Genomic DNA, 24,161 nt, shown 5'->3' with positions numbered 1-24,161 from the left:
TGGTACATCAAAGGCCATAAGATTGAGCAGCTCACCTGCTTCAAATATTTGGGTATAACCCTTCACTCCTCGGAAAGTAGAAATGCCCACGAGGATTATGTTGCAGGGAATGCCCAGAGAAGCGCAAATGCAATGCTCAGGTACCTCAGGACTAAAGGCGGGCAATATATACCTGCAGCCCTCAAACTGTTTGAGGCCAAATCCATTGTGCAGCTTGTATATGGTGCCCAATTAGGTCCCCTTGCCAATTGTGCGCCATTAGAACTGGTACAATCTAAATTCTTAAGATCAGCCCTACAAGTGCCTAAACACGTCTCCAAAGCTACTACACATCTCGAAACTGGAATTGTAAGAATCGAGGCTAGAGTATGGCTCACCACACTAAATTACTGGCTAACACTATCCTTTTCCCCATGTGGCCTTGCTCCCTTAACTTTTAAAGTCAGTTTCCAAACGACATGGAAATGTGCAATGATAAACATAATAACAACTCTAGGCTTCACCCGCAGATCCTATTCGACATGGAGTATGAACAAGCCAAAAAAAGCACCAAACAGCACGTGGAAGATACCAAACGCCAAGCAGATCTAGCCATGTCCCCAAAAATTTTAATCAGTGAAACCAGAAGATACCTCACCTCCCAGATGCCATATACAGTGGTACCTCAGGTTAAGAATTTATTCGTTCTGGAGGTCCATTCTTAACCTGAAACTGTTCTTAACCTAAGGTAACCACTTCAGCTAATGGGGCATACCACTGCTGCCGCACGATTTCTGTTTTCCTGAAGCAAAGTTCTTAACCCAAGGTACTATTTCTGGGTTAGTGGAGTCTGTAACCTGAAGTGTCTGTAACCTGAAGCTTCTGTAACCCGAGGTACCACTGTATAACCGACCTTGAAATTCCAAAACAGTGAAGAGCTTTCACTCTGGCCTGTTGCCAGGGCCTCCCTTCAGCCATCCAGGAGGCCTGCTTTAGGAAGACACCATATGGGGAGAGGAAATGCCCGTGTGGCTCTGGGCAACTGGAAACAACCGAACATGTCTTTTTTCTCTGCCAATACCATACAGATATACGAGCTAGGTTCATCTTGCCTGTATTACATAAATTCCCAGGTCACACAGAACAACTTTATATCTCCCTGCTATTTCCAAGATGAAAACCCATGTTACATACTCGTTGCTAGATTCTGCACTGCCATGATGGATATTCATCCAAAGGATGGTTTCTGCCACAAACTAGGTCCAAAATGCAAGACCTGTGCTCCTTCACACTCCCTCCCTTATAGTCACTTTTTATGTATAATATAATCACCTTTTAATTACTAGTTTTTTTATTCTTTACCTGTTTTAAGTCTTATGTGTTTTAAATCATATGTTTTATCTTATGCTCACCTGTGACCAAAATAAAGTTTGATACCAATACTGACACTCTATATCTTTCCTGATAAAGGTCATCAATCAAGCTGAGCAATGGTACTAAAACCAGGTCTGAAACTAGACTACAATGGGTCTAAAATATCTGCTTCCTCCAGGCACAACTGCAGCTGGCCAACTACCACCCTATTTATCCCATTTTTCAAACAATTATTTTCTTCCAAAGCAACTTGCTTCAATAAAGCAGAGACAGGCACTGCCATCAGGCTTTCAAATATACTCAAGGGAAAGGAAGCAGGGTGAACAGGTAGAGAAGGAAGATCAATTCTTCAATGCAAGAACCAAGTGGTGAGGTTTAAATGAGCATTTGGGACTAGATGCTCTTCCCTTGCACCTGTTCTTGTCTGAATAGCAGGCAGGGGCTCTTGTTCCTTTGGCCAAATGATAGGGCCTGAGTGCCCTTTCCCCTTGCAGGCACAGGGCAACTGGCAGATTAATGTAATATGTTAATTGGTCAAATTATTTTGTAACTTTTTGTGTCTTTCACCCACTCATGCAAAACGGAACAACAAAAAATCACTACGTACTATATTTTCCCTTAATCTAAAGTGTAACACACACTGTATAGTACTGGTGTCATTTCTAGCTAACCGACCAAAGTGAGCAAGTTGGTTTATTTCTCACCTTGTAAATGTTTTGATTCCACTGGACACTAGAGATTCTGGAATGAAGCCTGGCAGATTTGTTTAGGGCACACTTCTAGGTTTCCCATTTGAATGTCAGATTGATTCCCTTGCCCATTTTCAAAGGAGAAAGGAAAATGCAAATTAATGAAATATGACCTCTCACTTGAAAACTGACATAACAGAATGTCTCAAATGCTCTTTCAGATCTTGCTGTATGATTTGCTTTATGCAGCAATAGAGTTACAGCCCTGCAAAGATTACACACATGCCTTAGACTGACCTAATAAAGATACCTTTGGCCTGAGCTAATAATTTACAATGCCTATGGTTTTCAGGGAGTGATGTATGAGCTATCTGCAAATGAGTATGTATGAGTTTATAGACACTTGTGTCCAAGACCACATATGACATTCGGCAATAAACAATTTGAACTAAACCTTAATCCTGAAAATACAACATTGCTGCAAATCTGAATAAGGGCACGTTCACAATCAATAAGGGGTTAATTCAAAGCCATTTGTGTTCTAGCTGTGAACTGGGACACAACAATAAGCCATTTGATTCTTTATTTTTACAAAGAAGCCAAGAGTGTGGTTCATATTTTACCTTTTGAAGAGGTGTGACCTCTTAGGAGCCCTCCATGGGTAAATGCAAGTACAGTGGTACCTCGGGTTAAGAACTTAATTCGTTCTGGAGGTCTGTTCTTAACCTGAAACTGTTCTTAACCTGAGGTACCACTTTAGCTAATGGGGCCTCCTACTGCCTCTGCGCCGCCGCTGCACGATTTCTGTTCTCATCCTGAAGCAAATTTCTTAACCCGAGGTACTATTTCTGGGTTAGCGGAGTCTGTAACCTGAAGCGTATGTAACCCGAGGTACCACTGTACTCTGCTCTAAAAGCTCTGGTACTCATAGCAATGGGGGTTGTTTCTATTCACTCAAGGGTCATGATACATTATATGGAGAATGGAGATCCAACCAGATTTAAAAACATCCAGACATAACATAGCTTGCTATTTTCTATGGACACAATCCTCCAAATACTGATGTTGCACAACCTCCATTTAAATGAACATAGCCGCAGTAAAACTTGGAAGATTTACAGATCTTAATCCTCACCCCCTACCCCAAGTAAAATTTATTAGATTTTACTTACTCTTTGTTCCACCGATTAAGGAGTATCATGTTGAATAAAGGAATGATACATGGCTCACCCCTCTATCCTCACGCTGTTTTGAAGGGGAATGCTTCAGTTTTGTAATCTGCTATGTCAGAAGATATATATGCTACAACCACCATTTTTTTTTGCTGGGGGGTGGGAGGGAAGACAGAAGAGAAATCAAGGCTCTAGTTGATATCCCCCCATCCCAGTCATCATGGATCGCTAAAAGACAACCTGTCTTTGCACAACTAAAGTGATGACCAAGTACAGGTGAAGTGTTGCCACGGAAACAAAATACCTGGGTCTCCATGTGGAAGGGTGCATGTCTTTCTTCCCTCCTGCCGTGGCTGGAGATGTAATCAATGTGTCTGTGTCTGAAAGAGAACAAAAAAGACTGCCATTCTTGAAACTAGGTCTGAAAGACACAGCTATGGCCCTAGAAACCTAGTTGGTGAGCAGGACTTGTTGGAAAGTTAATGAGGTGAAGCTGCTTTCATGTTCTGCAAATAAAGCTTGTATCACAGAAACTCCACCTGTGACCATGGGCATCTATGGGGCACGGGGGCGTGGCAAGGGCTACCTTTTGGTGTTTTAATTTGCAGGGGAAATTCCTGGAGATGCCCATGCCAATGACCTCTGTTCCAAGGGAGTGTAACTCAAGGAAATTACTCAGCTGACTGGGCATCCAGTTGCCTCGCATACGTAACTCCCCAATTATATATGTAATATACTGCCGTGTGTTAACTTTGTGTGCTCTTCTGAATTGGCAGTTCTGATAATTTGCTCAGGAAATAATGGAAGAGGTTCCCTGGGCACAGAGCACTCATGGATCAGGGTGAATCAGTCTTCTGTTGTAGATACAGGAAGAAGAGTGAAATACATTGGTGAAGGGCACGTGAGGATGTTTTAAAAATTTGGCTGTGCTCCTAAGCACATTTTACTTGGAAGTAACATTCGTTGCTATTAAGTGTGTTTAAGAATACAGTGGTACCTCGGTTTATGAACTTAATCCGTTGCAGAAGTCGATTTGTAAACCAAAACCGTTCTTAAACCGAGGCAGCTTTCCCTAATAAGGCCTCCCACCGCCGGTGCCCTTCCACCATTCAGATTCTGTTCTTAGACCGAGGTAAAGTTCTCAAACCAGGACACTATTTCCAGTTTTGCAGAGTTTGTTAACCAAATCGCTCTTAAACCAGACTGTTCGTAAACCGAGGTACCACTGTACACTGCCATTACAAGACTATCTAAAACGCTATCATCAACAGGACAACATATGCTCCTCCTGATATCTTATTGACACAGAGGAAGACCTTCAGACCTCTGACGATAAAATAGAGGGCTTCTTGAAGGAACAGAAAATGAAGAACTGTTTCTGTATTTCCCGGGATAGCAGTAATTGCCGGTTCTAAGGCTTGTCTGGCTAGAAGCCCATGAGAACCAAAATCACTGCATCAACTCAACTGACAAGCAAGTTACAATATTTCACTTTGGGAGTTAGAAAGTGTTTTGAAGAAAGCAACAGTCCATGGTCACTTTTGGAAACAGACATTTCACCAAGGGCTTCAGACTATTTTTTTCAAAAATAATTTAGTTTCGTTTCTTCAGGTTTTTACATGATGACATTTTCAGGAAATATATTTTAATTGCTGCAGTAGAATTAAGTTGCTTAAAGGGACCACAAGAAAAGCCTTCCTGCATCAGACCAAGCAATTCCATTTCACATCACAGTGTCCTGAATGATGTTTAACAACATAGCTTGAGCATCCCCAATGCAGACTGCATATTTTTATAAGATAAAATATTGTGATCTAGCAGCCTCATACCTGCTATTGCTTGGGAATTCTAAGAACCTACTCCCTACCCGCCCCCCAAAAAGAAAAAATCAGTGGAGTTTTGAAATCAGTTGTTAAAATCAGTGGTTTTGAAAGGTCTGGTTTGCCATATTGATTCAAAATGGTGTCCAATTGTATCCAAACAGAAGAAAGCCCACTCTTTGATCTCAGGAACCATCATGCAAAATTTGGTTAAAGCATAGAGAGTAGGCAAACAACTTTCCAAAATATATAGTGAATTAAAATAACCACAGAATTAAAACACCTCATATGAAAGGTCTTGTGTTCTTTCAGAAGATGCAAGACCCTAGCAAGCCATTGAGTTGTGGCAACTGATAATGTATTTCTTTTAAGAGCTAAAATTGCCTGAAGGCACACACTGTTCTTAGATTATCATGATGGCACTTAATGGCAACAATAAATTCTGGGCTGTGTGCAAGGTAGGCTTTAAAGCATGTCAAAAAACAGCAGCTTCCATTCTTTCTCTCTCTCCCTCCCTCTCTCCCCCCCCCCCCCCGATCTCTAGTAAATCAGTGCCAACTTGTTGGTGTAATATGTACTCATCAGATCACCCTAGGGAAGGAGGTATCAATTCTATCAACAGTCTTCTAGATCAGCCCCATGAAGGTACATTACAAGGTAGATTCAGAAGAGTCATACGGTAGCAATTTAATGCCTTGGTGAATGCTAAGCCCAACTTTGTCACCCCTTTGTAGTTGCTAGAAAATTCGGGGGGGGGGGTGGACAGAAGGATTGATAAAGTTGGACAATATGTATGTCAGGAAGCTACAAATGACTGCTTCAGCGCACAACGAAAATGTTTTCAATTGGCTATTGTCACCTGATTTGAATTTACCTACAGCAGCCAGGACTTAAGCTTATGAAGATATGAAAAAGTGTTGCAGGATCCTAAACCAAGCCACTAAAACATATCTGTATTCATCATAATACCCAGTTACTCCCTAACACATCTCTACTGTCACCTATACAAGGCTTGATCCTGGTGTAGCTTAACTTTGTTGTTTCCAATTGGACCCAAAGGATGATGTGCACAATCATTGGCTGTATTAATCAAGCCCAGATGAATATCACAAAGTCCCTTTACATCTGAATGAGAATTCTCATGAACTCTCCAAACAATGCTGCAAGTTCTCTATTGCTAAACTGGAGCAATAGTATACGAAGCATTATGTTACTAACTTGGCACAGTGCGTTGGTTCATGCATTATTTCTCTAAAACACATTTTTTAAAGGTTTATGGTTGTTTCAGCAAAAATTGTTAGGTCACAACATTTATTCTACATAAGAACAATGCACTGGAAAAATCTGGATGGCCTTTCGAGTTCAAAATGAAACAAATATGAACTTAAACTATTGGATTCTTCTGCTTTGGAGAATTGTAAATTCAACTTTCTACTTGGGAAAAAATGCATAGATATATGCAATTCATCTCCAAACTACCTACACAGATGAGTGAGCTCCAGCCAACTCCATTTCATATCAAAGCCTATATTTTGACAGTGCTTCCATTTTTTATTTCAGAAGCTTCTTCTTTCGTTTAATTTAGTACCCACTATTCACTTCTGTTGACTCTTATTGCTTGTAGAAAGCCTTCTTGGCTCTTTTTTAATAGACCAAAATTGGGTTTCATCACCTGAAAATATTGTCTTCTGTTGCTGACAGTTAGTAGAAAAGGATCAATAGATGGAAAACTGCAAAAGGAAGAGTGTTGGATTTTGCCACCACAGCAGCCCAGGAGGGGGTGGAGAGGGGGAAGGAAAGAGAGAAGCCTTTGGCCAGAGCGTGTTACAAACCATTCCAGAAAAGCTAATTACAACAGCAGGTGCCAGATTCAGTGCACAGTTGGCATTGTGTTCAGAAGACATAAAGCAGTGTTTCAGACCATGATGAGGCTTTCAAAAGTATGATGTTATGTATCTAATCTATAATTTTAATCCCCCAAAATGCTTTCAGATCCACATGCCTTGAGCCTTTTTCAGTTTAAGCCTCGTTTAGATTAAGCACTCAGTATCTCTTCTGTTTATTTACATGGTCGCTCACAGATCTGCTATAGATTCTATAAGGTTGTCTTACGGCTATTTTAAAACAGAAATTGATTCAGCTCACTAAATAAGGCTACTGTCACTATTAAGAGGATTGAGCAATTTAAACTAGCATCAGTTTTTCTTAAGTGAATGGCTTCATTTTCTAATGGCAATCCAAAAGAACGGCTAAGTGGACTTATATTGAGAAGTATACATCTTCTCAGTAAAAGCCGAGCTGCTTTAACATGTTTACAGTAATCCTATTCTGTGTATTTCTTTTTGTCCTTTAGTTCTACCTCTCCTGTTTAAATAAAAAATTTTAAAAATGTGCAGTGGAATGATTTGGATTAAATCTCCATAAATATGAAGAAAAGGTGTAAACATTTACTTTGCTGGCATCTTTCTTAGTTTGGGGGGAGGATTTAATATTTTTTTTATGGATGTGCGGTGTGTGTTTTCCCCCTCAAGAGAGACAGCAAACAGCTGTGAAGATTAAAATGGAGCAAATTCCAATCTTGTAGAGCTCCACTGCCTTCTGTGGAGCTCTGCCAGAAATGTGTTCAGCTCCACCTGTCTATGCTGTCTTCCTTCCTGAATATTTTTATTGTGACTTATTTTGTATCACCACCCAGAAAAAAAGGCAAAAATAATTATGCAGCAATTCAAATGTGACATTGGCCACATAAAATAAATGAAACATGATCCATGCAGGGATACGCATAGACAGCATCACATCTGAAACAAATTGCTCGCATATAAATATGTAAGCATTAGCAAATCACGGATCTTTGGTGTGGGGGTATGTCATGGTCATGTGTTAACACTGTACACTTAGGCAACCGGTTTTAAACATGATGATGTCATCCATGGTTTCTTGCATAGAGTACTGCAATGCATCATATGTGGGGCTGTCTCAGAAGATCGTTCAAAAACTTCAGATGGTGCAAAATTTGACGGCCAGGTTGCTCACTGGGGCAAGACGTGTTGAGTCTATAACATTGATCCTAGCCCAACACTAGCTGCCAATGAGTTTCCAAGCCTAATTCAAAGTGCTGGTGCTGACCTATAAAGCCTTACATGGCTCAGGACCTAAATACCTTAAGGACCACCTCTCCCCATTCAAACTGACCCGGACCCTGCGCTTGTTATCCAAGGCTCTTCTCTGCATTCCTGCTCCAAGAGGTTCAGAGGGTGACAACACTACAACAGGCCTTTTCTGTGGTGGCACCGGAATGCTCTTCCCAGAAAGGCTCTCCTGGATCCAATATTACATGTCTTTAGGCACCAGGGGAAAGCATTCCTCTTTACCCAGGCTTTTAGCCATCAAACTACCTATGGTTTTTTAAGTTTGTGTGGAGTGGCTGTTAATGATGATTTTTTTCTGTGACTGTTTTATTGTCTATGTAAATTATGAATGAATGAAACTTTATTTGCATCAGCCATCAGCCATAGCAACAAAAAATATTGCGATATATGTAAATTATGCTTTTAATATGGTATTCCGCCCTGGGATCTTCAGATAAAGGGAGGTATATAAATTAAATTAATCATAGTGAAAATTAAATTAATCATAGTGAAAATTGAATTATTGTAACATTTCAACTGGACCTGATAGGCATACTTTTCTCTCATCAGTCACTATCTATTCTACATAATTCTGCTGTACAGGTAGGCAGAGACTAGAGAGATACACAAACACTATTTTTCTCATCAGTTTGTGCCATGACAGTTCCATGAATACCAAACTTCTAAGAACAGAACTGGAACTGCATTCATGGAAAGTCTGCACACCCTATCCTACCACAGCAAATGGGAAGGGTGTGTGCAAGAATGCCACCTCTTAAAGAAGTGCCTGTAATTGCATGTGTATGTGGGCTTGTTCTGTAGTGTCAGCTTGGTGTAAACATGTAGTAAATCTGGGTGGGATAGAACTGCATATACAGGCTGTATGACCATGTCATGGACTCCACAGTACCCCATTTGATGCTCTGTATTGGAATACTAATTTGGAAATTGCAGTCTTTTGTGAAAGCTGACTGGAATAAGAATTGGTTCCTAAATGCACTTTCTTGTTAGGACCACTTCACAAAAGACCATATCCTACACTGATGTCATTTAAACTGACAGTACATTTTACCAAGAACACATTCTCAAGTAGCTTTTTCACCACATGCATCCTAGGAAAAAATCTGATGCATGAAGTGGCCCTAAATTCTAGCCGGATCAATATGCCGTTAGAGAATATATAGTAATTAAGGCATTATAATCTAAAGGGGTAACTGAAAATTAATAACTGATTGTGTCAGATGATATTCTTTTTTTAAAAATGTTGTAAAGTGCATGCAAACAGTACTGGAGAGTGCAGAATGCTACAATTTGCTTCCTGCTTCCCAGGAGCACTGTGTTCAGCAGAATCTTTGCTATTGTTAAGATGGCCAGCTGTAGTTGGAGGCTCTAGGAGTAAACAACTGTTTTTATTCTAAAATAAGAGCTCAGGTTATTTTATAAGACATTATGCCTGCTCTAGGTGGAAGCTAGAGAACACCTCTGAATCTCTATTACAATAATATTTAAGCCACCTAAGCATAGCCTTCTAAGTCACCACTCTTGCTATTTAGCTGGGAGACGGTTGTTTTTCTGCTACTGATTACAGCTGAACTGATATGGTGACAAACTGTCTAAATTTGGAGTAGATGGGGCAGAGGACCATCTGATTGTTTCTCCATGCATAGCTATAACATAAGAATATGAGATTTTAAAATAAATAAAACTCTGGAGTTTTGGGGTTGTTGTTTTTTAATATGACCAAAAAGGTTGCTATAAGAAATAGCATATTTTCATACATTTGTGAATAGCAAAACAAGCATGTTGGGTGCATGTAGTAAAAGGCCAGTTCACAGATATCTATGTGGAAGCAAATCTTCAGCAGATATATCCCACCTCTTCCCATTCATTGCATCTTTTCAGGTTAACTCCATCTGCATTTGCACGCAGACACTGTTCTCAATGCTCTTGCTAAGAAATAAAGGAGTGGGCAAATGGCACAAGTGGGACTATCGCCTCTTCATCCAATAATGAACATGTGAAGAGGTTCTGATTCAAACTGAAGATTTTATGTGTGACATGAGGGGGTGCATGCACCTGAATCTTATTGCTGTATAATGTTACATGCTCAGCCTACTCGCTGAGACTCTGAACTAGCTCAAAGCTGAAGCTCAGACTGTCTGAAAGGTCAGTATGCCAACTAAAAAAATACTCTGGTTAATAATGTTTAAAACAAACAAAATAATGTCAAGCAAGGATTTCCAAAACGTGCTCTCCTCTGCCAAAAATAATAATACGAGTATTTACAGAGCAACAATGCTCCTAGGATTGCCAGTATATAGCATCATAAGCCCCCCCCCCCCCGCAACATTTTTTAACAATGCCAAGAGATGTAATAATTTCTGGTCCTAATATTTTGCTTCTGTAATCTGTTGCAAAATGCAGAGTAAAATTATTATTTTTGCTGAATTCATGTCTAACAATTTGGATAAGGTCACAACCCCCCTGGTCTAGATTTCCATTCTTGAAAGGTTTTCATTAAGTATATTACACCCACCCCTTTCCACAACTGAGCTCACTTCCTTCCTGTCTGGCTTTGAACTTTACTGACAAGAAAGGACCAAGATCGCAGCACAGCAATTAGGGAAAAGGCTGTCTTTAAGGCAACTGCAGTTGCTTTGATCTTAACAGGCTCAACTTATTATGCTACAGTGAGTTTATCTACTATAGTTTGTTGCATTTGTCCTATTTATTTCACTTTATATGGTTGAAGTAATTTGCAAGTTGTCATGTCGAAGGTAAATCACTTTCCAACTATTCAGTCTGCATGTTCTCTACCCAATTCAGTATTTGCTTCTGAGCATGCTGTGAAATGCCATGGAGGTTGCCAGATTCTGACCTGTTGAGTCAAAGCTCAAGAACAGCAATGCAATATTCTGGGAGAACCCAACTCTACTGGTGCAGCATGCCACTGTTCAGAAGTTAATGTCTAGAATATCATGTTTTAAATGTATTTAACAATTTATGATCACCTTGTAAGAGTTATGATATAAAAGGAACCTCTAAGTATTAAATTAAAGGACTCTAGTTCTGCTTCCTAACAGACAAGATGGCGCAAGATTGAATAGGGACTTGAGGCACCTGAAAATCTTGCTGACCTGAAATTATTATAACAAGAGGCACTGGGAGTAGGTCACAATTTGGTAAACCTAGAAAGTAAGCATCAGTTTTACCTTTCTACTCACAGGAGTTTACCGTCAGAGTGTTGGATGGCACCATACAAGATCTTGTCCTAGCAACCATTTCCATTATAGTAGTAATGCTGTTTACCAGATCTCCACCCAACTATCACAGCTGCTGGTAAACTCCCAATTCTTCATCCAGTAAGTTCAGCTGTGTTTTATTGCAGTCATTTCATTGGATCATGGGAAATTAAAAAAATGGTTCCCATGATACAAGCAGCAGACACGTTGCAAAGTAGCCTCCCATTATATAAATGTCATTTTATTCTTAGTAATTTCCAATGGTATTTTGTTGTAATTAGAATTCACACACACAGATCAATAAAAAAGACAGCACAGCTGTGTAGCACAAGGGGCTAGGAAAAGGAATTGATATGGGTGTCTCTGATAAGGCAAGGGTTCTAGTTGTACCGATATGCTGGCTCTAGGAACTGGTACAATCCTTCCTACTAACTGTCACCTTGGTAAGAGCAAAGTCTAATAATTGTTGCTTCTGCAACTTCTTACGTAAATTCAAAACATTTTTCTCCAAAAGGTAGAATAAATGTTTTTATTTACATATCATTGTTTCCATAGCAGGATTTTAAACCAACTTCAAACCAACATTTTTTATGGCTGCAAATTTAAAGCTCAAACGTTAACTATATTTTTTAAACCCTTACAAACACACACACTTAAATATACAACTAATTTTAAAAAGAAAATAATTAAGATGAAAATCATTTCACCTTTGTGTTTGATTTCAAGCCAGATAACTTACCCTTTTAAAGGGTATATTTTTTATAATTTTACAAAAATGCCTATTTTATAATACAACACCTTTGAATGCCTTCAGTAGTCATTATTTAAGGACAATCATCATATGCTCCAACTGCCATTTGAAGCCAGTAGTCCAAGCTCCTAAAAATTACGAAGTTGTATAAATTCTCCCCGCCTTTTAGGAAACCATGTTCACTTTCTTTCCAGGAAACAGGGCTGTCAGCAAAGCCATGAACAATGAGAGATATCCAGTGAGCCAACTTTGGTTCTTCAAAATAGGAACTGTTGTGGGGAGGAAAAGAGAAGCAAAACTATAAATTATATTAAGCTTTGCAAGAGTTAGATCATAGCTGTTCAAGCAAACAGCTTGATCTTATGGATATATACAGAGAAATAAGTCTTATTGACAAAGAGCATGTACATAAGATTGTTCAAATAAACACACAGGGAGGGATTCAGCTAACCAGCACCATCAGTGGAAACCCTGCACAAGGACTTCTGCTTGTGTAACAGGGCTCCCCGCTGCACTCCCCTCCCTGAAATTGGCTGTGAATGAAATGATTGGAAAAACACTGAAACCAATATAATATTGTATACAGTTTTGCATGAACACACGTGCAGTGCAACCCAATGCATGTATATTCAGAAGTCAGTTCAGTGGTATTTATGCTGTTGTGTGTTTAGGGCTCAATTTGATCAACTCCAGGTGTAGTTATAACATGCTAAATAGGACAGATTGTATAGCTAACTGCTTACCATATTTGTTCAAACAAATGAATTATCTTCTCTGGAAGTATAAAGCCTGTTATTGTACACAACAAAGCTTGTTCTACTGTTGTGCTCGGTTGAGGACATGAATATGTTGATAAGAAACTAGAAGATGTATTTTCTCTGCAAAAAAGAACATATGCAAGACTCTTTTAGTATTTTAACATTCCGACTGCTAAATAATTATTCTGCTTGTGCACCATGCAGCTAAATCACCAAGTGCTGAATAATTTCCCCTTTCACTGGACAAAATCCATTTAGTAAATTGTCATGTACAATTCCCATTGTGTCAGTGCCCTTTGAGATCTGTGGACAACAGTGATGTTCAGCAGAAAAACTCAGCTTACTTTTTAATAACCTAGATATGGTAATAACTATCCAAATGACATTATGCACTACAGTGTCTAAACAATTTTTATTTATAAAAATATTTATATACCACCAAATCACTTAAAATATCAAGGCGGTGTACAACAATTTATACAAGCATAATAAAACACAAAAGACAATAAAAACAATAGAAAATAATCATTAAAATGGCAGGGAAGTTTAACCAGCGGCTTGGCTCTGTCGGCAGAAAAAGGACTTCAATAGATGCCTGAAAGTGGATGTCTTGTGTTGTGGATACTCCTCCTTTTGCTTGGCTGTTCCTTTCATTTTGAAAATATGATGGGTTTTGCCATTTTATAGTGATGTTTTTCCTACTATTTTTAATACTTGTGTGTGTGTGTGTGTGTGTGTGTGTGTGTGTGTGTAATTTGATGTTAAGCCAATTGGGTTTCTTTTGAAGAAAAATAGTTGGATATATATACTTACAACAAGCAACAGATACTTACAAGTCAGTGTGAGTGAAAATGGCACCTAGCCATTCAAATAATTCCTGAGCACTGCATGCTGTTTCTGGCTCTCCTTCCAATTTATTGCTTTCCAGAACTGGACACTGCACATTTCTTAATGTGCTGAATGTTATTTTTGGCTGAAGGGCCTGTATTTGGTTTTTGGAAAAGTATGACATCAAACTTGATTCTTCTGATCCTTGAATGCAAACAACACACCCCAAAAGTTAAAAAAAAGAAGCAGACTTTAAAAGGAGCATTTTTTTCCACACTATTCAAACTCTTTTATGATTGTATGCAATTTGGAAAGATAGATTTAGTGAAATACAGTGTCGAAATTAAATCTACTGTTTATCTATGCCATGCCAGAGCCTAAGATTTCCAACCTCCTCCTCTTAATCCCACAAGTTGTCACATTCCTTTTAGGATAAAAAGTATACTTTCAGATCCATTTAGCACTTAGGAGAGCAACCAGACTGTGCCACTTTGCTGGAATTTGCATGATCAACATTATTAGAGGCTTAAACTGAAAAATGAAATTATTGGAAAAATGCAAGAATACAGGAAAAAATAATTGCAAATTAGGGAGTGCACAAGGTCATAATTCTAATACACTCTTATCCCATCCACACAATGTTTAAGGATTATTTGTATGATAATGCTTCTTCTTCTTCTTCTTCTTCTTCTTCTGTACATTTAAAATATTTATATATGTACTCACTCATTTACTGATTTCTCCAAAACCAAAAAAATCCATTGTTTTTGGTGTCTAATATGTACTATCATCTCCCACAAATTTAGTTCTATTTTCGATGCCTAAGCATTCCAGCCTATTGCATAAAAGAAACCCCATTTCTTAGAAAAGACGTGCACTTCCCAAACTAAGGTCTGCAGTCTTGCCAAACAAGGGGCTCTCCTGACAGACAGATTACCCTTCCTATATTACATTTTCATGCACCTTAAATGTGTATAGACACCTATCAGTCACATGTAAAAACACCAGAATCAGCCTTCAGAATAGAATGGTATTTATAATGTATGTCTTCCGCCATTTCCTTTTATGGTTAACGTGCTGTTACCTGTTTGGTGCCAAGCCATCAAGAAATCAAACTCTAGTGGCATTTTTTCCTTCAAGGCCCAGATCACTCTGTTGTATTTCTTACTATCAGGACTGAAGGTTGAATCAGTCAAGTCAACAGTAATAACTATTAAAAAAAGAAAGCATAAATTTTGATGTGAACATAGTATCAGTAAATCTTATGCCACCTGGATAACTAAGTAGGTACTCTTTCTAAAAAGAAGCTAAACATTGTGATAAAAAACGTTAATGACTATACACCAGGTATTCATTATTTACAGTATTTATAGACCATGTTTCAACAGAGAGAGAAAAAAAATTCCATAAGAAAACATTTAGAATCTTCACTAATCCCCAGATGCCTGATGGAATTAAGGTATTTTCACCTGACTACAAAATGAAACCAGGAGACATGCAGACTTCCTCAGGAAGAGCATTCCACAGGAGCCACACAAAAAAGTCCTGCTCCTAGGAGAGAATAACCTTACCTCCCTAGAGGAAGGGTTTTACAACAAGGCCTCACTAGCACGTTTTGAGACTCTGAGGAGTTTGAATAGGAGCATGTGCCCTGTGATATATATTGATCTCAGATTGTACATGCCATTAAAGCACTGTGAATTGATCCCTGAAACAAGCCGGTAATGAATACTGACCTCAACTCATCTCTAGTTCCACACAACGTTTACTGGCCCAAGATGGGAATAAGTATCCTAGTCTGTATCAAAAGGCAGACCGAGCCATAGAATCATAGAACTGTAGAGTTGGAAGGGACCCCGAGGGTCATCTAGTCCAACACTCTGCAATGCATCACACTCAATACGTGGTCTTCCATCCAACTTGAAATCATACTGGATCCTGCTTAGCTTTGCAAATGAGCTAGCAATTTTATTGCTGCACCACTAGGAGGGCTGTCTAATGAGTTGAGTATTAATATATAAATAGGGATGCACATTGAAGTAGGCACATTCATCTGCACAAACTACATGTGTTGAGAACTACTTATTTAAGTATTTCCCTTGCTTGATCAGGAAAATTGATCTGTAGGGGGCAAATCTGTTTATTCAAGCAGAATCCAATTCAAATTCCAAACCTCAAAAGCTGAGGGTATGATGTCCTATATTCATAAGAAAGCCAAGAACTGGAAAGAAGTGAGGTGTTATCTAATAAATAGGTACTTACTGTATCTCATCGGCTTTTTACCAGAATACAGAGAAGGACGGCCTTGCAGTCCAAGCTCTTCATAAGTATCCTTGTCTACTGATATAATTAATTTGCCTATAAACAAAAATAATTGCAAGTAATCATATTTTCCAACTTCTTAATACATACTACAAAGTAAAAACACAAACACAAAATGAACTAATAACGCTGAATTAAAATTGTGAACTGTTATTACCAGAAGATAACAGGGATCAACTACATTGATTCTCATTTTCTACTCTATTTTAGAAAGCAGCTTGTTACGTATACACATTCTGTGGAGTGCTTCATACACTTACTCGGCTAAGGATTGCCTATGTGTACTGGCATACAATATGATGTGAAGGCTGTAGACATAGGTCTATATGCTTTGAGGCCTGGGTCTTACAACCCTTAATCCTCAAAAAGAGAATAAAAGGCAATGTTAATCAAGACTAGGCCCGAGATACCTTAGTTGCACATTTTCTTATATGTGTGTTGAGAAGTACAAATATGCACACTAGATTTTCTACCTAAAAACATGATCTTTGGGCCAGGTGAGTATATGAATTACATCCCCCTCTCTCTTCTGTGGGCACACACACACAGCTTCTATAGACCACTAGCTAGTCAACTGAACTGAATGATACTTTTTAGTACTATAAAATTTGAAAAATGCTAAATCTATTTGTTTTCAGCATGATATCATACCTGTTGGTAGCAAAGCAGCTGTATTGTCTTGGTCAATCCTTGTTTTATACGTAAGAGCATAACATGAACCTAAAACACAGAAAGACTTTAATTTTTTTTTTAAAGTCGTTATAATAAAAACAAACAAACAAAAACTAATATCATGCTCTTCAAAGAAACTGCAATAGTTAAACTAATCTGGGAATGCCACTTCTACTTGTTGTGATGTTACCGTATTTTTCGCACGATTGGACGCACCGGACCATAGGACGCACGTAGTTTTCAGGGGGGGAAATCAAGGAAAAAATATGATTCCCCCCCCCAGCTCTGGGAGCAGTGGACAGGCTGCACGCAGCCTGTGCGCTACTCCAAGACCTTCTCCCTGCTTTTGCGGGAGGTGGCAGAATTCCCCCACCTCCCGCAAAAGCCCACAGGAGCCCCGCGTGACTCCTGCGGGCTTTTCGACCAGGAGGGAGAAGGGACTGAAACGGCCCGTCAGTCCCTTCTCCCTCCTTGGGGAAAAGCCCCCAAGAACCGCTCGCTCTTTAAAGGCTGTGCGGCTCCTGCGGGCTTTTCTAGGAGGTGGGGGAATTCCTAGAAAAGCCAGCAAAGCCGTGCAGCCCCTTTAAAGAGCGCACGGCTTTTGCCTGCTTTTGCGGGAGGTGGGGGAATTCCCCCATCTCCCCCAAAAGCCCGCAGGAGGGAGAAGGGACTGACGCGGCCAGTCAGTCCCTTCTCCCTCCTTGGGGAAAAGCCCCCAAGAGCCGCTCGCTCTTTAAAGGGTGCGCGGCTCCTGCGGGCTTTTCTAGGAGGTGGGGGAATTCCCCCACCTCCTAGAAAAGCCAGCAGAAGCCACGGAGCCCCTTTAAAGAGCGCCTGGCTTTTGCCTGCTTTTGCGGGAGGTGGGGGAATTCCCCCATCTCCCCCAAAAGCCCACAGGAGGGTTGGAGAGTAGCGGGAAGGCGTCGCACGCCTTCCCGCTGCCCCCCAATCTCTGGGGCTGGCGATGGGGGAAGCGCTTTTTTCCCCACCGCCAGCCTCGAAGCCGGGTTGGAGAGTAGCGGGAAGGCGTTGCGCGCCTTCCTGCTGCCCCCCATCCTCTGGGGCTGGCGATGGGGGAAGCGCTGCTTTCCCCACCGCCAGCCTCCAACCCGGGTTGGAGAGTAGCGGGAAGGCATCGCTGCCTTCCCGCTGCCCCCCAATCTCTGGGGCTGGCGATGGGGGAAGCGCTGCTTTCCCCACCGCCAGCCTCCAACCCGGGTTGGAGAGTAGCGGGAAGGCATCGCTGCCTTCCCGCTGCCCCCCAATCTCTGGGGCTGGCGATGGGGGAAGCGCTGCTTTCCCCACCGCCAGCCTCCAACCCGGGTTGGAGAGTAGCGGGAAGGCATCGCTGCCTTCCCGCTGCCCCCCAATCTCTGGGGCTGGCGATGGGGGAAGCGCTGCTTTCCCCACCGCCAGCCTCCAACCCGGGTTGGAGAGTAGCGGGAAGGCGTCGCTGCCTTCCCGCTGCCCCCCAATCTCTGGGGCTGGCGATGGGGGAAGCGCTGCTTTCCCCACCGCCAGCCTCCAACCCGGGTTGGAGAGTAGCGGGAAGGCATCGCTGCCTTCCCGCTGCCCCCCAATCTCTGGGGCTGGCGATGGGGGAAGCGCTGCTTTCCCCACCACCAGCCTCCAACCCGGGTTGGAGAGTAGCGGGAAGGCGTCGCACGCCTTCCCGCTGCCCCCCAATCTCTGGGGCTGGCGATGGGGGAAGCGCTGCTTTCCCCACCGCCAGCCTCCAACCCGGGTTGGAGAGTAGCGGGAAGGCATCGCTGCCTTCCCGCTGCCCCCCAATCTCTGGGGCTGGCGATGGGGGAAGCGCTTTTTTCCCCACCGCCAGCCTCGAAGCCGGGTTGGAGAGTAGCGGGAAGGCGTTGCGCGCCTTCCTGCTGCCCCCCATCCTCTGGGGCTGGCGATGGGGGAAGCGCTGCTTTCCCCACCGCCAGCCTCCAACCCGGGTTGGAGAGTAGCGGGAAGGCATCGCTGCCTTCCCGCTGCCCCCCAATCTCTGGGGCTGGCGATGGGGGAAGCGCTGCTTTCCCCACCGCCAGCCTCCAACCCGGGTTGGAGAGTAGCGGGAAGGCGTCGCTGCCTTCCCGCTGCCCCCCAATCTCTGGGGCTGGCGATGGGGGAAGCGCTGCTTTCCCCACCGCCAGCCTCCAACCCGGGTTGGAGAGTAGCGGGAAGGCGTCGCACGCCTTCCCGCTGCCCCCCAATCTCTGGGGCTGGCGATGGGGGAAGCGCTGCTTTCCCCACCGCCAGCCTCCAACCCGGGTTGGAGAGTAGCGGGAAGGCATCGCTGCCTTCCCGCTGCCCCCCAATCTCTGGGGCTGGCGATGGGGGAAGCGCTGCTTTCCCCACCGCCAGCCTCCAACCCGGGTTGGAGAGTAGCGGGAAGGCATCGCTGCCTTCCCGCTGCCCCCCAATCTCTGGGGCTGGCGATGGGGGAAGCGCTGCTTTCCCCACCGCCAGCCTCAAACCCGGGTTGGAGAGTAGCGGGAAGGCGTCGCACGCCTTCCTGCTGCCCCCCATCCTCTGGGGCTGGCGATGGGGGAAGCGCTTTTTTCCCCACCGCCAGCCTCGAAGCCGGGTTGGAGAGTAGCGGGAAGGCGTTGCGCGCCTTCCTGCTGCCCCCCATCCTCTGGGGCTGGCGATGGGGGAAGCGCTGCTTTCCCCACCGCCAGCCTCAAAGAGCAGACTCTCCTGGCTTCAGCGGAAGCAACGCAAAGCCTCCGGAGCGCAGGCTTCGGAGGCTTTGCCATGCTATCGCTGAAGCCAGGGAGCCTGCATTCGCTCCATAGGACGCACACACATTTCCCCTTCATTTTTGGAGGGGGAAAAGTGCGTCCTATAGAGCGAAAAATACGGTACTTCTAGTAAAAATGTAAAGGTAAAGGGACATGGGTGGCGCTGTGGTCTAAACCACTGAGCCTCTTGGGCTTGCCGAATGGAAGGTCAGCAGTTTGAATCTGTGTGATGGGGTTGCTCTATCCTGCTGCTCTATCCCAGCTTCTGCAAACCTACCAATTCGAAAGCACACCAGTGCAAGTAGATAAATAGATCCTGCTGTGGCAGGAAGGTAAAGGGTGTTTCCGTGCACTCTGGCATTCGTCACCGTGTCCCACTGCACCGGAAGCAGTTTAGTCATGCTGGCCACATGACCTGGAAAGCTGTCTGTGGACAAACACCAGGTCCCTTGGCCTGAAAGTGAGATGACCACCACACCCCATATTCATCTTTGATTAGACTTAACTGTCCAGGAGTCCTTTACCTTTTACCTTTACTTTTATTAACATCACAAGAAAATACTGCAATCAAGGATTACAACACCTAGCTTTCAACATCTACTGCAGCAAAAAAACAAACAAACAAAAAAACTCCTGCAGCCAGAAGACAAGGCACCAGTGCACTCAAAACCCTCAGAACCATTATATTGGACACAATATTAGAGCCAAACTAAGCAGAGGCTGTTACAACTGAACGAAATGCCAAAAAGCAAAAACAAACAATAACGCCCAATTTTTCTAAGGTGCTTCTCTTCAAAAATCCTTCAGGAGCCAAATATTTTCCTTAAATTCATTACAATCCACCTTTATGAAACAGAGTTTCAGTCATGCTTTCTTATTTATTTCAATGGTTGCTTACCTTTCTTCACAAATGTGTTAATAAATTCCTGCGTAACTAATTCATGAAGTGACAAATTCTTCACCAAGTAGTACTGCCCAATATCTGCAACTGTATTTTTTAGTGCTTCTGGAACTGCTCCACAGTCAGGGATAAAAAAAGACACCTATTCAGAGAACATTTGGGATATAAATTAGGTATTACAATCATTGATAAACACTGCAAAATATCTTTTACACAGCTCCACAGATAAACATTAATACAATGCTGGCTGTTTTATATTAAATAATATCTCAAACAAATAAGTGTTTTTAACCTATTATGAACAGTTAGTACCCAAATACTTGTGCATTTGTACCAAGAAAGTCAAGATGACAAGGATTTATCCTCCTTTATTCTCCCAGCATTCCTGTGTTAGGTATACTGTTTGTAGGCTTGTTCAGGCTGAACACCGCTACAAGCTATCTCTACACATTTACAAATGTTTGCAAGAAAGTATCTGGGACTGATGGAAGTTTGGAGTTCTCCAACATCTGTAGGGCCACAAGTATCCCCTCCTCCCTACGGAAAGCATGCAAGAGGAAAACTGTAGCTCTACAAGCAATATGGACTGGATACAAAAGGCCACATCTGATATGTCCCCGTTACATGCCTAAATAATTTTTGTTGTTGATGACATCCATCTGTCTCAAGAGACAATGGAGTGTGCCTCTGGGGATGAAGTTAAACTGCTGGAGAATCACAGCGCCTGCTGTGGCTGCAGAGCCTGGTAACTTGTAGCTGCTGCCTCCTCTGTTGTTTTCACTGTGTTAGCAGAACTGAAGTGACCACTCTGGGGTTCAAGCTTGGGCAGTGGGTATGGAAGTCCTAGGCTGCCCAAACTACATGATCCCCCCAGCCTGCTGATGTTGTCCAAAGAAAAGGAAAGCAATACATTTAGCACCAGCTTGGCTGCAGTTGTCAGAAGGAGGCATACAAGATGCCATCCATCTAGCTAAGGGACTCCACTCCTGAAGATATCCTGCAAGGCAGTGAGTACTAAATACATTATACTGTTGGTATTAAGCTTTAATTTAATCCATACTTTCCCTTTTCCCTCCACTGTCTCATAAGCCCTTTAGTGTTATGTCTGTTAGACAGTTAAACCATTCTGTCAGGGAATATTTTATTCTTTGCACAACCCTCAGTAGAATTTTAAACTTGAAACCAGCAAAAAATTAAATAATACAGTAGCTTCATAGTGATGTGCCAAGATACTTTTAGGTTTTAAAACTAAGGGCCAAGTTAGATATGATGTGATAGGCCGATGTGTTTAAACGTGGGTCGACCCCACTCTTGTCTGATTTTTAGAACAAAAGGCTCATGTAAGGGTGGTGAGTGAAGCTATCTTTAAACTCATAGCCATGCAACTGTGTGTCACATCTAGTTTGGCCCATATTCTGTTTTAAGTATGTGCTTATTGAAGCCATGATTTTGGATTGTGTTACAGAATAAAATTGACACTGGTGGCTTTTAATCTGTTTTATGTTTTGTTCTTTTTAATTTCATTGGATGGGTGTGTTGGCGCTGTTCTTTAGTATAACATGCTGGTTGGTTTTTAATTTTATATGTAAGTTGGTTAGAGACTGAATAAATAATACAGTCTTGAATGGGTTGAGTTTTTAAAATGCTGTTCTAAGTGCCTCATGAGATAGAAACGTTAAATAAACACTACGTTGTTAAAGATACTGTCTGAAACTATTAGTGTATTGCAGCAAAAGCAATACAGTCTTGCAAGTCCCTTAAATAACTAACATATGTATTGTGGCATAAGCATTTGTGGAGAATGGTACATTTCACCCAATGCATAAAACACTATATTCAGTTGGCAGAGGTGTGTGTCCACGGGCACATATTTTGCAGCCAACTGGCACCATTTGATATTAAAAAAACAAAACCTCAGGCCAAATGGCAGCGATGTAGTGGAGCAAGAATGATGTATTGCTACTTACACAGCAGCAAAAACAATGTCATATCTAGAGAAGCTGTTTCTCAATCCTGTCTGAATACTAGATACATATGCATCTCAAAACCTACTAAATTAGCTGAGCAGAGGAACAGGTAGGTTACAGTTAAGGGGTAACACGGGACAAAACTAGGCTTTATTTCACTCAGGTCAAAGACCTAGTTTTGCACAACCCCCACACACATTTGTGCACACACACACAGGCTGGGAGCCTCAATGATGCCCCTGGGAAGCTTTACCTGGGGCAAAAAAAGGAGCTGCTCCCCCCCTCTCCCGCAGCTATGGCACTGGGTAATATGCTATTTTATTTTGAAAAGAATTGTTGTGTCCAGGGGGGGGGGGTTTGAGCAGGAACTTGGGGAAACTGAATTCCCTTACCTTTCTAAAATTAAATAATTATTATTTTTGTCTGGGGGGAGGGGCTGGAACAGATATACACCCAATGCCTGAGCCAAATATAGATTGCCTACACCTGTAATCAATAAAGCTGAGGCTATTAATAATCCAGATCATTGTTTGCCTGTGTTTATTAATCACATCTTACGTTTAGCCACTTCTGTGGCGGTGGGAGCCCACAAACAAACTTACTTCGTGGTGAATTCCCTCACCTTTTTTTCCAGAAAGAAAGAAAGAAAGAAAGAAAGAAAGAAAGAAAAAGAAAGAAAGAATTAGGTAGGACCAATCAGAAAGCCACAGAATAGTAATTTTAAGAACTACGATTTGGAAAACCGTTAAAAGGACATGCAATGAAATTCAACCAAGGGGAAGCAAGGAAGTCACTTAATAATGTTAATAAGTGTAATTTTTAATAAGGTTACGATTTATGTTTGTTTTATGTGTCTGTTTATAATGTTGTGAAAATCAATAAAAACTTTTTGGGGGGAAAAGAAAGCCACAAAATAGTAAGCAAGGAACACTCTCCCCCCTTATCAGGATGGATAAATCAATAGAGGGAGGAACTGCTTTGGTATTGAAGCCTTAACAGCTACATGGCCAAAAATTAAAACAAAACCCTGCCCTATAGCCTTAGAAGGAGCAGGACGCTAGAAGTTGCCACGCATTTCAGTAATTCGCCACTTTTATCACTGCCACATGGCCATGAAACTCAGCAAGCACCGCCTAGGAATTTCAATTTTACATAAAGGCTTTTAAGAAACGGCCATTCGCCACACCAGTAATCGCAGATACACCCGTGGAAGTCAGTGAGGCGGTGCAATCCTGAACCACCTCATCCCTCGGAAGCCACCAGCGAAGTTCGCACAGACTTGAGGCGCTCAGGATTCTCCTCAGGGGGAACCGCTACCCGCACTCTCACCCCCCCCCACTCACCTGGCAGTTGAAGGCGTGATCTCGCACGCGGGTCGCGTGGCGGGACCGCTCGTGCCGCACGTGGCTCCCCTCGCACACCAGCACGTGACGGGGCCCCTCGCGGAGCCACCTCAGCGGGGCGAACATGCCGCGCCGCGCCGCGTTCCCTTTCCAAGCGGCCGCGCGCGCGCCGAGGAAGCTGAAGCCGGCCAATAAAAGGAAGGCGGGGCATAAGACGTCACACGTTCGTAAGGGAGGCGGTCTGTGGGTTGGGAAAAAGGGGCGGAGGGGAGGAGGTACGCGCATGCGCGCTCACTGTTAGGGAAGCGCTATCGCCGTCGCTTTACAAAGGTTGCCCGCGCTTGATTTTGGTTTGAGGGACGGTTGAGAGAGGGAAGCGGCTGGGTGCCGAGGAAAGAAATAAAAGCCCTTCAGAGTCAATCATGGGACTCGTGAAAACACAAATTCATTCATTAATTAATCAAAAATATA

At 42.4% G+C, this 24,161-nt stretch overlaps 1 protein-coding gene and 1 long non-coding RNA gene across 8 annotated transcripts in view; both read right to left on the bottom strand.

Annotated features, from left to right (window-relative positions):
• The window catches only part of RPP40 (ribonuclease P/MRP subunit p40), a 36,266-nt gene extending 12,376 nt beyond the window's left edge, over positions 1-23,890 (bottom strand). For 2 of the 7 annotated variants that reach the window (XR_008331557.1, XR_008331558.1), the window contains exons 1-10: positions 23,691-23,889; positions 20,378-20,522; positions 16,715-16,783; positions 16,004-16,099; positions 14,826-14,951; positions 13,747-13,945; positions 12,899-13,033; positions 12,203-12,424; positions 3,519-3,594; positions 2,058-2,307 (exon numbers count right to left, since the gene is read on the bottom strand). Coding sequence is in view for 1 of the 7 variants with exons in the window: in XM_053396996.1 (XP_053252971.1) it covers positions 12,229-12,424; positions 12,899-13,033; positions 13,747-13,945; positions 14,826-14,951; positions 16,004-16,099; positions 16,715-16,783; positions 20,378-20,522; positions 23,691-23,816 (1,092 nt within the window). In the remaining 6 variants the exon portion in view is untranslated. Of the gene's footprint in view, positions 1-2,057; positions 2,308-3,518; positions 3,595-12,005; positions 12,425-12,898; positions 13,034-13,746; positions 13,946-14,825; positions 14,952-16,003; positions 16,100-16,714; positions 16,784-20,377; positions 20,523-23,690 lie in introns of those variants that run through there. The other 5 variants (XR_008331561.1, XR_008331559.1, XR_008331560.1 and 2 more) reach the window with 5 other exon arrangements.
• The window catches only part of LOC128417819 (uncharacterized), a 313,698-nt gene that overhangs the window by 12,376 nt on the left and 277,161 nt on the right, over positions 1-24,161 (bottom strand). The gene's annotated exons all lie outside the window — the stretch shown is intronic.

This window comes from Podarcis raffonei, chromosome 7 (genome assembly GCF_027172205.1).
Source record: "Podarcis raffonei isolate rPodRaf1 chromosome 7, rPodRaf1.pri, whole genome shotgun sequence".
NCBI classification, from domain to species: domain Eukaryota; kingdom Metazoa; phylum Chordata; class Lepidosauria; order Squamata; family Lacertidae; genus Podarcis; species Podarcis raffonei.
The sequence above is the reverse complement of the archived record's forward strand: the minus strand, read 5'-3'. Positions and strand labels throughout refer to the sequence as shown.